Here is a 15110-nt window from a genome sequence, read left to right on the forward strand (position 1 = left end):
TACTGGGATTACAGGTATGTGCCACCATGTCCATCCTGGAGATTTCTTTAGAGAGGTGAAACTGTTGTGTGTGGCACTACAATGACAGCTGCCACTACACATCCGTTAAAGTCCACAGTACATATGATCTGGCCCGCGGATCAATCCGTGGGGTGTACCTGGAGGGAGAACGGGGATTAAATAAACACATGGGGGAGACAGAGAGAGACTGAGGCAAGTTGAGAGAGTCCAATCAAGCCCCATTTATTCCGGAAGTGATTACATCTTTTATAGGCCAAGAGCGGGTTGGTAGGACAGGAAGAGGCTACGGGCATAAATACAACAGGGTCATCGTCACATCCATGTATGTGACGTAAGCAGGAGAGGATTATGGTTAATGTAGGCAGGCACATTGTGCCCATAGGAGAGAGAGAGAGGCAGGGAGGCAGCCATGAGGCTGTCGTGTGGCTCCCTACATATATACAATACCAAGAGTGAACCTTGGTGAATAGTTTTTTAATAGATCATTTATGAGGCTAGGGATTTCTAGGTGGAACACATAATGTGATATTTCAATCTAACTATGTACAAAATGAGTGAGACAACCCCACTAGAGAAAGTCAGGGGCTAGCACAAAATGGAGAATCTTGAAGACCAAAGATGGAGGGAATGGAACGTAATCACTGTAGTGTAATTGATGAGTTTGCTTTCTTCAAAAGTACAGCTTCACATACAGATAAGACTGTGCCTGTGCAACAGATGTATGTGTCCCCACAGGTCAGTACAGGCATGTGCATCTCCTTATGTGGTCTGCTAAGAGTCTCAGTGACCAAAGAGCATACCCAGACCAGATCTTGGCTTCCAAAACCACTTTCTAATACAGAGATCAGGATTTAAAGAAATGGCCGAGTCTAGGAAAAGGGTAACAAATATACTGGATGACTGCAGGACATCACAAAGTACCAAAAAGTAAGAAAATTTGGTGGTGGGGGGGTAGGTTGTATCAAAGGGATATGGGAGCCAACTGACAGAGATCTCAGTGGTGGCTAAAGCAGGAGCAATCCTAGTAACTAAAGGACCACAGATTATAATTCAAAGTATAATATAAACATACACAGATATTGAATGCAGATGTCTTGTGCTCTGGGTGAATGATTTGGGAATGACAGTGCACAATGTATGTATCATTGTTGACTCCCAACTGATGTGTTTTGAAATTTTTTACATATATATTTCTCTTTGAAATAAAATAGATTTGAATATACACACACACACACACACACACACACACACACACACACACACAGGTACCTAATGATATAAACAAGCAATTTTCAGCATTCAGATTTTTTTTTTTTGAGACAGGTTCTCACTATGCAGTTCAGGCTGGTCTTGAACTCACTATTTAGCCCAGGCTGGCCTTGTACTCGCAGCATACAGATTTATAGTTAAGTGTTTTCCATGTTCATAATTGTTTATTTAATTTCAGTATCCAATCAGTTATTGATAATGTGTAGGTATAATTAATTTTGTATTTTGACTGTATCATGATGCCATGCTGAACTCAGTTTTTAGTCCTAAGAAACTTTTTGTAGTTTCTATGGATCTTCTACCTCAATAATCATGTCTCCAATGACCATTCTATGTCTTGTCTACTGCATGCTTTGTATTTCTTTTTCTTACCCTATTATGGGAGCCAGGACTTTATATATAATAATGGATATATGTTGGAAACAGATAACTTTCCCTTTTTTCTGGTCTTAAGGGCAAAATATTGACCTTCACTATTAAGAGTGATGTTAGTTTTGAATTTTGTCATCAATTCCCTTTATCATGTTAAGAGGGTTTCCTTGTATTTCTAATTAACTGAGAGTTTTAAAGATTATTATTATTGTTTTGTTTTTTTGAGACAGGGTCTATGTGGTTTAAACTCACTGTGTAGCCCAGGCTGTCCTCAAACTCAACACAATCCTCTTGTCTTAGCCTCCCAAGTGCTGGGATTACAGGTGTGTGCACTATGCCCAGCTAGAGGGTTTTAAATTATGAATGGATATTTAATTTCATCAAATGTCTTTGTGTGTTTATTGCTATGATCATGTGTTTTTATTCTTTCATTTAGTGATATTGTAGATATCAGATGTTGAATCAAGCAAGTCTGGGATTTGGGAGGATACTCCACATCACCTTGACGCATCCTCTTCTCTCTCTCCATCTCTTTCTTCTATCTCTCTTTGTCTCTGTCTCTATCACTGTCTCTGTCTCTGTCTCTCTCTCTCTCTCTCTCTCTCTCTCTCTCTATATATATATATATATATATATATATGCTAATCAAATTCCAATATATACATATTTAGCTACATATATTTTGTTTAGAAATTTTTTTGTCCATTTTTATGAGGAATATTGTTCTAGAAGAAAAGTCTTTTCTTGTATTATCTTTTTCAAGTTTTGCTATCAGTATAATACTAGCCTATAAAATGAGTTACAAAATATTTTCTCTTCTGTGTAGAATTGTATTCTTCTGTTTCCTTTTCTGTCTTCCTTTGAATTATTGAAGGGCTTTTAGGATTTAATCTTAATTTACATAATGATGTGGAGCTGTTTCTTTGTATAATATTTTTAGTGACTATTATTTAAATTATGGTAACATCCAATCTTAGACTTTTTTTCATACTGGAGATCAAACTCATGACCTCATGCTTGCCAAATAGATGCTTACACAGCTGAGCTAAATCCCCCACCCTTCTTAGACATTTTTACATTTCATGTAAAATTCTTATTTTCTTCATTTTATACTATAATTGTCATATGTAAAGTGCTATACTTTTTACTTTCTTTTTTTGTGGTAGCACTGGGAATTGAACTCAGGGCCTTGTGCATGCTAGGCAAGCGCTCAGCTAATTTTTGCTTTCAACAGCTACATAGTTGTTGTTGTTGTTGTTTTTTTTTTTTTTTTTTTTTTTTTTTTTGAGGCAAGGTCTTGCTATGTAGTTCAGGCTGACCTTGAACTCACTATGAAGTCCAGGCTGGCCTCAAATTTGTAGTGATCCTCTTGCCTCAGCCTCCCAAGTACTGGGATTATAAGCATATACCACTACACACAGTGTGTGTGTGTGTGTGTGTGTGTGTGTGTGTGTGTGTGCGCGCGCGCTGTTTGTTTGTTTTGTCTTTTAGCACACCTCATGTTTATTTAACCAGATCTTGGCCATTTCTGTTGTCTTTCCTTCATTCTTGAACTTCAGGTTCCCTTAGGAAACCGTCTTCTTTTGCCTTAACAAACTTCTTCTCTAGTTTCTTTTAGATCAGGACTACTGAGGACAGATTCTTTTCATTTTCTCTGAGAACGTCTTCAGTTTGCCTTCATTTCTGAAAGGTACATTTATTGAGCTAACTGGGCTAACACATTTTTCCTTCAGTTTTGAGGTATGCTTCTACTCCTTCCTCTGCTGCATAGCTCCAGGGAGAATCCACAGTCTTCCTCTGTCAAATGTGGCATTCTGCTCTGACTACTTTCAATATTTTAAATAAATTTTGTTTTTTGGCAGTTTGATCGAAATATTTCTGGGTCTGGTTTTCTTTTAACCAATAGTGTATTTGGGGCTGCTTACCTTCTTGAACTAGAAAAATTATCTTTCACTGAATTTGGGGAAATTCCAGTCATTATTTAAAATTTTTTTCCTTCAAGGGATAAAATAGCATAAATTGATATCGTGCTTTTGATATCATCCCCCAGGTCCCTGAAGTTCTATTCAGTTTTTTTCAGTATTTTCCATTCTGTTAGAGTAGCTTCTCTGGGTAGTTTCTCTTGGTCTATTATCAAGTTCACTGGCTCTTTTTCCTGTCATCTCTGATATCAAGCTTATTTGTGGCTTTTCTGGTATTTTTAAAGTAACATGTGATTCTAGAGTACAGAGTACAGATTCTAGAGTACAGAGCTGCTGACTTAACATCTCCAGCCTTCAGTGTCCTCACTTTAAAAAAAAAAAAAAGAAGAAAGCACCTATTTTGCCATCTCCCTGGGACCTGTAGGGGCCTTAAGGAGTGTCATCACTAAGCAGCGGGAAAGCAGATTGTACCAGATCTAGTGCAGAAGGGCAAGCACTCCAGGAGTTCCATTACCAGCCTAAAGGTGGGGATAAGGGTGGTGGTGTTGTGTTTACCAGGAACAAGAACCAGGGGATCTGATGGCAGAGCTTGGCTGTGATCTTGTTCATTACCTGAGGCTATAAAGATGCAGAGCCACAGGCTTTACAAACAGCCCTGCTACAAACTGAAGGCAACAGTCAGGGAAGGGAGGAGACTCTAGGGACAGAGGTCAAAAATCTCATCTTAAAACACATCCTTATACTTAGGACAGTGCACACGTTTCATGGAAGTCCACCTTTATCATACTGCATAGGGCATTTAAGTTAACAAATTCATGAGTTGGGCTGCCTGGAGAGTCACCACTTATAATTACAGTGAGGATCACATGGCTAGACTCAGAACTGCAGTCACATTTGCTGATAGTACTTAGTGGCATCCCAGTAAAACCATGTTTCAATATTAGACAGTTGTGTTAAATGCATGATTCATTGACATTACTTATTTTGTTTACATTTAATATAGTATTATGCATTTTAATACCCTTACATGATACCAGTTAATTTGAGTAGATATTTCAACTAAAGCTAGTTTCTCCTTGTTAACAGAATATACAAGGTATCTCCAAGCAACCAATTCAAATTACTACACCTCAAAAATTTCAAGGTAACACTTTTCTTTCTACTTTTCTAAAATCTCAGGTAGCATCTTTTTAAAATCTGGAAGTATTTGAAACTGCTTTTCTGTGCAACTGCTTTGCTTTCCTAGTTACTCTCTTTATTTGTGTGACTAGGATTTAAATATACATTGAAAAAGTAAAAACAGCTGCAGTGATATGGTACATCCCTTTCAGCAGTTTACAAGTTAAAATAGACAATAATTATACCAGGGAAGTACATCCCCTCCTACTAACTTCCCAATAAAAAAAAAAAAACCACGAGTATACAATAGCACTGGCTTTTATTAAAGTCTGAATATTGTTGGAAATGTTTATAAAAACACACCAACGTCCTTTCTTTTGAGCTATCCCACTGTAATCTTGATAGTCACATTTCTGAAAGAGGAAAAGTTCACATTTTACAAAGCAGTACCATATCAGCCATTCCCCATAACTATCTGCATCAAGGCCACCCTTGGGGCTGCGCAGGAGGGCACAGAAACACCCCAAGGCACCTTTTCTAAACACATGTGGGCACCCTTAGCACCCAGGAAGGTGGCCCTGCCACTCTGTCTCCTACCACCCCTTCATGATCTGTCCCTGGGAGATCCTAGCTGCACTTTGCATTCTGCTAGTCAGCAAGGCTTTCACTGGAGTGGTCAGGTGTTAATCTTTGCCTTTTTCCTTTCTTTGTCAAGAATTCTAGACATAACTGAAAGTTGTAATAGCAAAAAACCTTCACTAGATTTTAATAATGTTATTTTAAGTTACATTAATAGAAATCACAAAAAAAAATCTAGACTCTTGATTTTGGATGACATTAAAATAGCTTTGTATTGAGGAACAGCTGCAAGCCAGCTCCTGACCACACTCACCACATGCTCTTGAAATGACATCCAGGTAAAGAAGACAAGATTCTCATGATCTCCCCCAGAGACCTGTTTGTGTCCTCCAAAGGCCACACCTTCCTGGCAGCAGGTATGTACAAGCCTTGGAGGAGGGAGGCCCCCAGTCCCTGTGGCTCACTTTTAGCATTTCCATGCAACTCAAATAGTTACAATAGAATAACTCAAAGGCACTTATAGAGCTCATTCTTTCAAAAAAATCCTAAGACAAATACTTATTTGAAACAAAGCTTTCCTATGCACAACACATAATAACAGATTTTTGGCTCCAGTGTCCCCTTGCTTTGCCTTGTTTAGTTCCCACATACCCCTGTGGCTCATTTGATCTGTGCATCTCCTCCTTGGCCCTCATCACTGTTTCCTCCCCTTGCTCACTTACTGGCCTTACCAAATAATTTATTCCAATTCTCTGTCTCCGCTTGCTAGGATTTAAACTCCATGGGGAAAGAGAATTTTGTCTTTTGTTCAGTACACAATCCAGGCACATAGCCTGGCACCTCTAATTCCTAAAGTTGTGATGTATAGAATGGATGAATGCACAAATCGGTGAACACCACCCACACTGGAGGTGTTGTTGGTCTGGAAGGAGGCAAAGGGGATCTTTGAAACTGTCTAATAACTGTGCCCTGAGGCTAGAGGAGCTGGGCACAAGGGAGAGGAGCGCGCCTCAGAGTAGGCTGGGCCAGAGCAACAGTGGGCAGCTGGTGAGACTGGCATTAACACAGAGCTGTCTAACAGACTTTTCACAGATTGAATTGCGCATTCTTGCACATTTATCTGGGGATCCAGAACTTCTGAAGTTATTCCAGGAATCTGAAAGAGATGATGTATTTTCTACCCTGACTTCACAGTGGTAAGATAATAAGCCACAATATTGTCAGATCTACAGGAATGCTAACATGATGTTACAAGTCTGAAGTTATTCCAACACTATTTTCATAAGAAAAAATTAAATTTTTCTCTAGTAGTTAATCATTTTGAAAAGGATAGAGGGCTAAGATGCCAAGAGTTTCCTAATTACTAGCAGGTTGATGGCTGTTCCCCACTGACAAGGAACAGGATAGGAATGCTGGGAAAATAAGTGTGCTTTACACTTCAGGAAAAGGGAGCCCACGTGCTGGTCCTACAAGCAGCTGACTCTATAAAGGAGGGCGAATGTCCTCTGTGTTCCCTTCCCCAGTCAGTACTGGACTGTAGATGGCAATCCCAGTCCAAGCAGGGGCTCTGCAGAGGCAGGCAGCCTTGGAAGCAGCTCTGCCACAGGAGGCCCCACTTTCTGTTCGCATTACTGTGGCTTTTCCTCCTCCTGGTGGAGGACCTGCCAGTGGCTGCAGGTAGGTAGAGAGGACATGTGCAGGGTTCTACTCTCCAGAGCTCTCTGTGGCATATTTTGCACCCACTTGCAGAGCAGTGGTGCTGTTGTACTTAAGGAAGCTGACATAGCTACACTCTGAAAAGGAAAACCTGTTGATTCTGGCTTCCCTGGGCCATCAGATGCTCACTTGGGCCAGCTAGCCACTGCCCACACAAAGTCAGGATTTGTTGTAAGGAAGAGGAGGGTCAGCTGTTGGAAGGTCGCTAGCCACCCTGGGCAGCTGCAGGTACCATCTGCCACTCCCATTGGGCCTCTCCCTCAGACGTTTCCTGCAGCCCTTCTCCTTCCTACCTCATCTGTTGCCTGCTTGCCCTGCGGAATCACTGGGAACAGCACTTCAGAAACACTCTCTTGCCCACACAGGGCCCAGCTTTCTCCTGCCCTTGAGCTCAGGAATTCTGCGGACAAGTCCTCAGGGGTCCTGCCAAACCCAGTCCTGACCTTTCCCAATGCTGCTGCTGCTGTCCAGTTCCCAGTCACCCACTACACAACTACCCTGGGCCCTGCTGTGCCCACCAAGCCTGGGGCTCACAGAGGATGTGTCAGATACATGAGTGGATATGCAGAGTTCAGGTTTCCCTGTGCTCACCAAAATGCCACCACCAGAAGACTCATTTGAATAATAAAATTCAGGAACTATTTTATGTAAAATAACAGGACTTGAGAACTTTATTATGCTTATACTCCAAGCTGAAGAGTGGATAGTTGTAGAAAGTGTGTTTGATGGTGACTGTAGAATGTGTCATCCCAGCACCTTCTGACTGTTCATTCATGGTCTAGGGATGGAGCAGTGGATAGTGAAGACACTTATGGACTCTCTTGTGCCTCTGCTTAGCACCAAGAATCACCCAATGCTCATTAGCCTTCTATCTGCTTGCTGGTCTCTATCCCTGCATGTTCTCCACTACCACCTTCCCATCTCATAGCCCACATGCTGAGAAAGTCATGAAGTGGGGCAGTTGAGTCCCAAGAAGCAAGTTATCCAACTCAAGAGTGGTCTGGAATATCGTCACTTCTGAGTCTCATCAGCTACTCTTAACACTGTTGATTGTTCCACAGTGTCCACTTCTTTCAGTCCTGAAAGATGTCTTCCCCTAAATAAGGCTCCCAAACACCCTTCTGCTATGCCTCTGTTCTCCACGTTCTCTTCCCACCATCCCACAGCTCATGTTTCAAAGACAATAAGAGCAACTTTATTTTTAAGAAACCAATGTCTTGGCAACCACAAACTACCAAAACCTAACTAAAATGAATTAATCTGAATATTCCTGTAACTATTAAAGAAATTCAAATGGCAACTTGAAAGCTCCTGAAAAAGGAATCCCCAGGCCCAGATGGTGTCATTTGAGAATTTTAGTAAACATCTAAACAAAAATCATTATCAGTTTTATACAATCTTTTCCCAAAACTAGAAAAGAATCACTTACCCATTTGTTCTATGAATTCATTCAGCGTAAACCCTGATGCTAAAACCAGATAATCAAAAAATAACACAAAACTACAGATCAATATTACTCACAAATTGAAGTGCAGAAATCTTCCACAGAGTATTAGTAAACCAAATCCAACAATATATAAAAAGTTGCATACCACATGTAAGCTAATTGATCAATGTACTCTATCACATTAAGCTTAAGAACAAAAAATAGCATTGCATTAATTGATCCAGACAAAGCTTTTGACAAATTCAACACCAATCATGATAAAAATAATTCTCACCAATTTAGGAATAGTTGGAAAAAAACATAATTAGATGAAGAACATATTTGTTTAAAAAAAAAAAAGCAGCCAACTGCATAATTAAGAGGGAAGAGCACAATGCTTTTCTCCTGGGACCAGGAATAACTTATTAATATTGAGTATTAAAAGTTTAGTCACTCCAAAAAAAAAAAAGTTTGGTCACTCCAAAAAATAAGGAAAATAAACACATGCATATAAATTGGAAAGGTGGAAATAAAACTATTTACAGATGAAATGATTGTCTATGTAGAAAATCCCAAAGAATGTATGAATTTTTTTTAAATTCTAGAACTCATAAATGAGTTCAACAAGATCCAAGATCAAAACACAAAAAAGATCACATTTCTATAAACTGACAGTGAACATGCAGAGAATGAAATTTAAAACATAATGCCATTTTTAATCACTTCAAAGAGGATGAAATATGATAGCCCTTGGTTTACAATTTCGATTTCAATTTTTTAAACTTTAATATAGTGCAAAAACCATGTGCTTATAGTGGGAACTGCACTTCAAATTTTGAGCTTTAAAATCTTACTAACCTGCTGGTCTGTGGTATGGCTCTCTCCACGTGGTCAGTGCAGGAAGCCACAGCTCCTGGTCAGCCCTGTGGTCATGGGGCAAAGAACCAACATTCACAGTGTGCTGTGTTGCTGAGATAGGGTGTTCAGCAGGTCAGACGTATGAGGACCTCACACTCAGTGGGTCAGACATTCTGCACTTACTGTGTCCAACCTGCTGTCTTCAGCACACCCCACCCACTCAGCACTCTAATTATGCAATACAGCACCCTATGGAATAGCTACTGTGGACTGCAGGATGGTTCTTCCTCTCCAGTCATCATGCAGTTTGTTTCTTTTCTTATAATATTTTCCATTTATAATGGAAATAATGTAGATATAATGTAGGATATAATGTAGTTGTGAGTCTATGAGTTACTTGTGCTTAAATGTCCAGCTAACAAAATATGTACAGGATTTTATGCCTAAAATTTCAAAATGCTGATAAAGAAATCAGACGTCTAATAAATTGAGAGATGTACTATAATTATGATATGGAAAGTTCAATTTACAAATGTGTCAGTTTCCCTTAATTCAGAGGTTTATAATGCTGTCTGTATTAAAACTGAGACATGGGTGTTTATATAACAGAGATGTTTATTCTAAAATATGGATGAAAAGGCACAGACTCTAGAAGAGCTAAAACAATCTTGGTGAATAATAAACTGGTAGGAATCACTGCCTTATACTAAGATTTAATATATAGCAATCAAGAGACTGAAGTTGGCAGAAGGACAGACATGGATCAATGGAACAGAAAAGAGAAACCAGAAATGGATCCACACAAATGTGCTCAGCTCAGCTGATTTTTTTAAACAAAGGTATAATGTATGAGACAGAAAATAATTCCCTTCAGATTCATGTCAAGCTGGTCACACATAAAAACTGATACTCAAGCTTCATGTCTACATTGGATAGTATAGTATCTGTCTTTCCTACATTTTATTAGGTTGTATTAGTTTTTGGAAGAACTTCAAAAGTAAGTAGCTTTGCTTCTAATTCCCTACCAGCAATAGTAATCCAACATTTGTGACTTACACTATAATTAGTTGCTGTAGAAATGAATTTTATGTTCCAAACAGAGGACTAGAATAGCACATGATAAAAAAGTAGATCAAATGCACTTCAAAATGTTTGTTCTCTATAAATTCCTTATTGTTTAAAACCAAAAAAGCAGAAAGGCAAATATTCTAAAGTATTTAGTAACATTTTCAAAGAATAACAATTCCCTTGAAGACCCTTTAGTGATATATAAGAGGAGGTTTGGAAGATGCCGCAACCCAGTGTGGCTCCTGAGGTTCTTGGGGTTAATGACTGGTGAGAGGATGAGAAAAATAAAGAACAGACAAAGCTGGGGTCAGGTGGAGCCCTTATCCTCCTGATGGGAGCAAAGGAACTGCTCAACCACTGTAGCACCTTTATTTATATACTGGGAAAGATGATGTCAATTTCAGCCCCTCTGCCTAGCAACCCATTGCTTTGCAGGCCTGGGCCCCTTGCCTTCTTGGTGCTGGAACACCCTATTTACACAGCTTTTTTTGGTCTTTTTGTTTTTTCTGGGCTAGCCTTGCTTTAGCCCCCACACATGTGATCAATCTCCAGCTTCAAGAGCTCCTGACAGGAAGAAACGTTGGAAATATGTGAAGCTGCACTTTGACAGACCTGCACCTGAGCTGGAAAGCCAGAGCACTGGAGAGCTGGGCCTGGCATCCTGGAGCCCAGAGCCTGTCTCCTGCGTTTGGCTTCCAGGACGCAGGGAAGGTGCAACTCTCCACATCACTGCTCATTGTGACCCCAGACACCACCATCATTCTTTGCAGTCACCTTTGTGTCTTCACCTTTGCCTCATTAGAGGTTTCCTAAATGTTTTACAAAATGCAGAATAAAAACATTCCTCACTGACTATGCATTCAACTCACCATTTTCAGACTGAAATTTAAAGAAAAAGCTAATCACTGCAGAATACATTTGTTTTTCTTCTGCCTAAAGCATTGAGTGCTTCTCTGAGATAGTTTCTGATAAAAATAAATCAGTAAAACTGTTTATATTTCCAGATGACATGATTGCCCATAGAAAATGCCAACAAATATATAAGAACAATAGGAAAGCTTGAAAGGTAGTACTGTTGGCTGCAGCTCCCCAGCTTGGTATCAGGCTGGCCCTGTGACTTGCTGTGGATTGGAAACGTGACACATGTCACTCCTAAGCAGAGACTCCAAGAAAGTGCCTGTGATCCCTCTTGGTCACTCTTCCCTCTTGCAATAACTGGCAAAAGTATCGAGAGAAACTGTTCCATCATCTTGCATTATAAATGGGGGCTAACCTGTGAGGGATACAGCAAGGCTGGGAGATACTGCAAGGAAACAAGATTCTGAGGTGACCTTGCTATCACGGCACCTCAGGTCCATGCCATAGAGACCACTTTAACAAATCTTAAAATGTAGCCAGCATGGAGGGCCTGTGAGAGGATGTCTGTTGAAGGTTGGAAGATGGCCTTTGTGAAACTTACTGGGGTCCCCTGCAGGGAGCCTCTAGTCTCCTGCAATGTGTTAGAGGAAATGGCAGCAAGAGAGAAAGGAAGGGGGCTGGAGGTTTAGCTCAGTGGCATAAGCGCTTTCCTTGCAAGCAGGCAGTCGTGAGTTCCATCCCCAGTACCGATAAAAAGGAAAAAGACAAAAAAAAAAAAAAAAAAAAAAAAAGAGACAAAGGAAGAGCAAGGACAAAATGGCAGTGCAGCAGGGATCCGAGATGACCAGCTGTTCATGAGGAATAGAAGGCAGCTAGCACCTTGGCATTTTTTTGATGGAGGAGGGGATTTTGAAGTGACTCAGAGGCAGAGGCAATTTTATGCTAAGAAGGATCTTGCCTTCCAGTAACATTTATTCTTAGTGGTTTTAGTTTTAGTACTTGAGGTGAGAGGAGGTGGTCCACCACTAAAGAGATAATGGGAGATCTCAAAAGAGTGACACTGATAATCCCAAACCTCGGTTTATCCTTTAGGGAATATGCAAAATTAGCCATTGTGAATTTGTGGTCCCCAACAGAAACTGTCACCCATGATAACTTGTGAGGCAGGAAATAGTCCTAATGAGCTGTGGCTCTGGGCAGAGCTAGGCCAACAGAATGCCTGAACATGCTTTGATTGTCATTGTCTACATGTGACCAGATACTGTAAGGAAGGGACAACCCAGAAAGGAAATGGCCCATGTACAAGTAGGAATCCAGAGAGTTGGAGTCTTGCACGTTGAATGAATCAATGATTCTCAATCCAACTAATGAAAAATAAGCTCAAAAATGCTGTGAATAAGAACACACAACTCAAAATCATGGCCTTGATGCCCGCTGCTCACCTGTGAGAGGAGTTAGGGGTGGCTCTGGAAAGAAGAGAAGAGAGTGACAAATTGTGGGTCTCTCGCACACTGCCAGTAGTTTAAGGTCATGATGCACCTGGGTCTGGAGAGAGGTCAGATCTCTAAATGAGTGGTGGGGCTGACTAAAGTCAGGTGGGAAGAGCTGACCACATTTCTGAGAGCTGAAATTCTCACAGAGCCACCACTCTGAGCTAAAATACTCTACAGTCATTTGAAACTTAAAGTAACTTAGGTCCTCAGTCTTCCATAGGCAAGAAGCAGTGTGGCAACTGTGCTGACCACAAGGAAAGCAACTTCTCCACCATCCTTAGCTTCTACATAGAGCCAAGAAGAGTAATGAGAAGAAAGTCCTAGCAAGAGAAGCAAGTAGCCAAGGAGAACAACAGACTGGGGAGATACTCCCATGGGACCAAATTCAGGGCCTAATCAAGGGCTGGCTAAGCCCTGGAGAAAGGCCATCAGCACCAACCCAGTGAGAATCCAAATGTTTCAGGGGCCAGTGATACATTTCTCTGTTCTGTTCTTCCTTATCCAAATGGATGTCTATTACAGCTGTCCTGTGCCTGTCCCTGACTGTACAGCACATGTGCAGCAGCAGACAGGCTTGCCCTGTTAATTCATTGGAGCCCACATCAAGACCTGACAAAAGGAGGATCAGTGTCCTGGACTTTGGGTCAGTGCCATACCAAAGTAAGTCTCGGAATAATGTTAATGGAAGAGGAGCAATGTGAATGAAAGAGCTGTGGTTCATCTGATCACTCAAGAAAGAAAGAGAATACAATACAGGCAAATAAACATCAAAAGCCAAGGTAAAAGAGTAAACTCAACAGTTCTGATAAATGATTAGCATAAATAAACTGAAAATCCCAGCTAAAAGGCACAAATCATAAATATGTATAATTATGATATTGTAAAAAGCTAAAATAAAATGTTTATTTTTAATTTTATTAATAAAATTATTTTTAAATATGAAAAAATTTTTTCAGATTAAACAGAAAGATAAGACCCAGTTATTATAAGAACCTGCTACAAGACCCTATAAATATAAATATAAAATGTTAAACATAAAAAATTGGAGTACTAGATTAATATCAAAGTAAATTTCAAAGTGAAATGTTGCTAAAGATAAAAAGGATATTTCATGATGATAAAAAAAAAACCAACTCATTAGGCAGTTATAACAGTCTTCAACTGGAAATCACCTAATAAAAACAACTTTAAAATGTTTGAGCTAGAACTTGAAACCAAAGAAAGACATAGAGTGTATATTTCATTATTTGCTCTCTGAAAAATACATACCAATTTTTTGAAGGGGAAATTGATTTTCAAATTAACCTTTTTTTAAATACATGCATTTAGAGTGCCAAATCATATGCCTTTGATTATTGTTATTTTAGAATACCACTTATGGTCTGGCGTCCAGCTACTTGCATTTTTAAATGCTGGATCAGCACAGTCATTGCTACCCAGACCCTATGGAGCACTCTAGGAAGAAAGTGCTGCTGTAGTTATTAACCGTAGCAGACACCTCAAGCAAGATGAGGTTTATTTTCCCCTAAATAGTATTACTTAATCATTCAGATTCTTCTATTAAAAAGTCAGCTGTATCCTGGCAGCTTTCCTCCCTCCTGATATTCCTGTAAACATTCATGACTTTACACTAGTTTGGTCTGTGAGCCCTCAGAGTGCTGATGTTGCAGCTTCTCCAGAGCAGCACAATGCAAACACGTACAGGCCAGCAGAGCACCACCTCTGCCAGCAGCATGGTCCCCTGGGGGCCACAGCCAACCATTTCTTCCTTATCCCAGAGGGAAAATCCTTACATGTTCAAGACCATGGCCCTGTTGCTGCTTCCCAAGGAAGTTTTATAGATCACTGTGCCACTGGCAGGGCAAGGGTTGTGTGAAACACAAGGCTCTGGTCCCGCATAAGCCTCCCTGGCCAGTAAAGATGGAGCATTGCATAGCATGGCATCCGTGCCTTCCGTAAAGAGCTGGAAGAGTAACTATGACAGACACCTTTCAGGTGTTCTTAACTTGGAGTGAACTACAATACGTATGGTGCAATGAGCAATTTACAGTGAAGATGGAATGATTTAGGGGAAAACACAATCTCTGAATTTGCATTTTTGTTCTGACCGCCTGGTAGATATCCTTCCTCCTATTCCCAGGAGAGTTCTCTCCTTTCTTGTTTGCTTTCCATCCCGTTAGCAATAAAAGTAAGTATATTCGTTCCTTACTCTATGCCCATTGCATTCAGTATCAACAAACCTAGGATGTCCCTCTTCCCCATCAATGGGTGAAGGAACAGAAGTGATTGTTAGTATGGATGAGCAAACAGAGGGACCAAGAGCCAGGTCCCTCATCCAATTTGTTCTGGAGCCTGTGCTCTAAGTACTTTGGAAGCCCCTGGTTTAGGATCATGATATGCAGAGCAAAG

General features: G+C 40.3%; 1 protein-coding gene across 8 annotated transcripts in view; it reads left to right on the plus strand.

Moving 5' to 3' along the window:
* Positions 1 to 15110, plus strand: part of Poln (DNA polymerase nu) — a 152851-nt gene that overhangs the window by 99902 nt on the left and 37839 nt on the right. For 6 of the 8 annotated variants that reach the window (XM_063230288.1, XM_063230284.1, XM_063230286.1 and 3 more), the window contains 3 exons: positions 4671 to 4728; positions 5621 to 5698; positions 6364 to 6478. In XM_063230288.1, coding sequence (XP_063086358.1) covers positions 4671 to 4728; positions 5621 to 5698; positions 6364 to 6478 — 251 coding nt within the window. Of the gene's footprint in view, positions 1 to 4670; positions 4729 to 5620; positions 5699 to 6363; positions 6479 to 7363; positions 11210 to 15110 lie in introns of those variants that run through there. The other 2 variants (XM_063230290.1, XM_063230291.1) reach the window with 2 other exon arrangements.

Source organism: Cavia porcellus, unplaced genomic scaffold (genome assembly GCF_034190915.1).
Source record: "Cavia porcellus strain 051 isolate PalLab524CR breed Dunkin Hartley unplaced genomic scaffold, mCavPor4.1 scaffold_18, whole genome shotgun sequence".
NCBI lineage: Eukaryota > Metazoa > Chordata > Mammalia > Rodentia > Caviidae > Cavia > Cavia porcellus.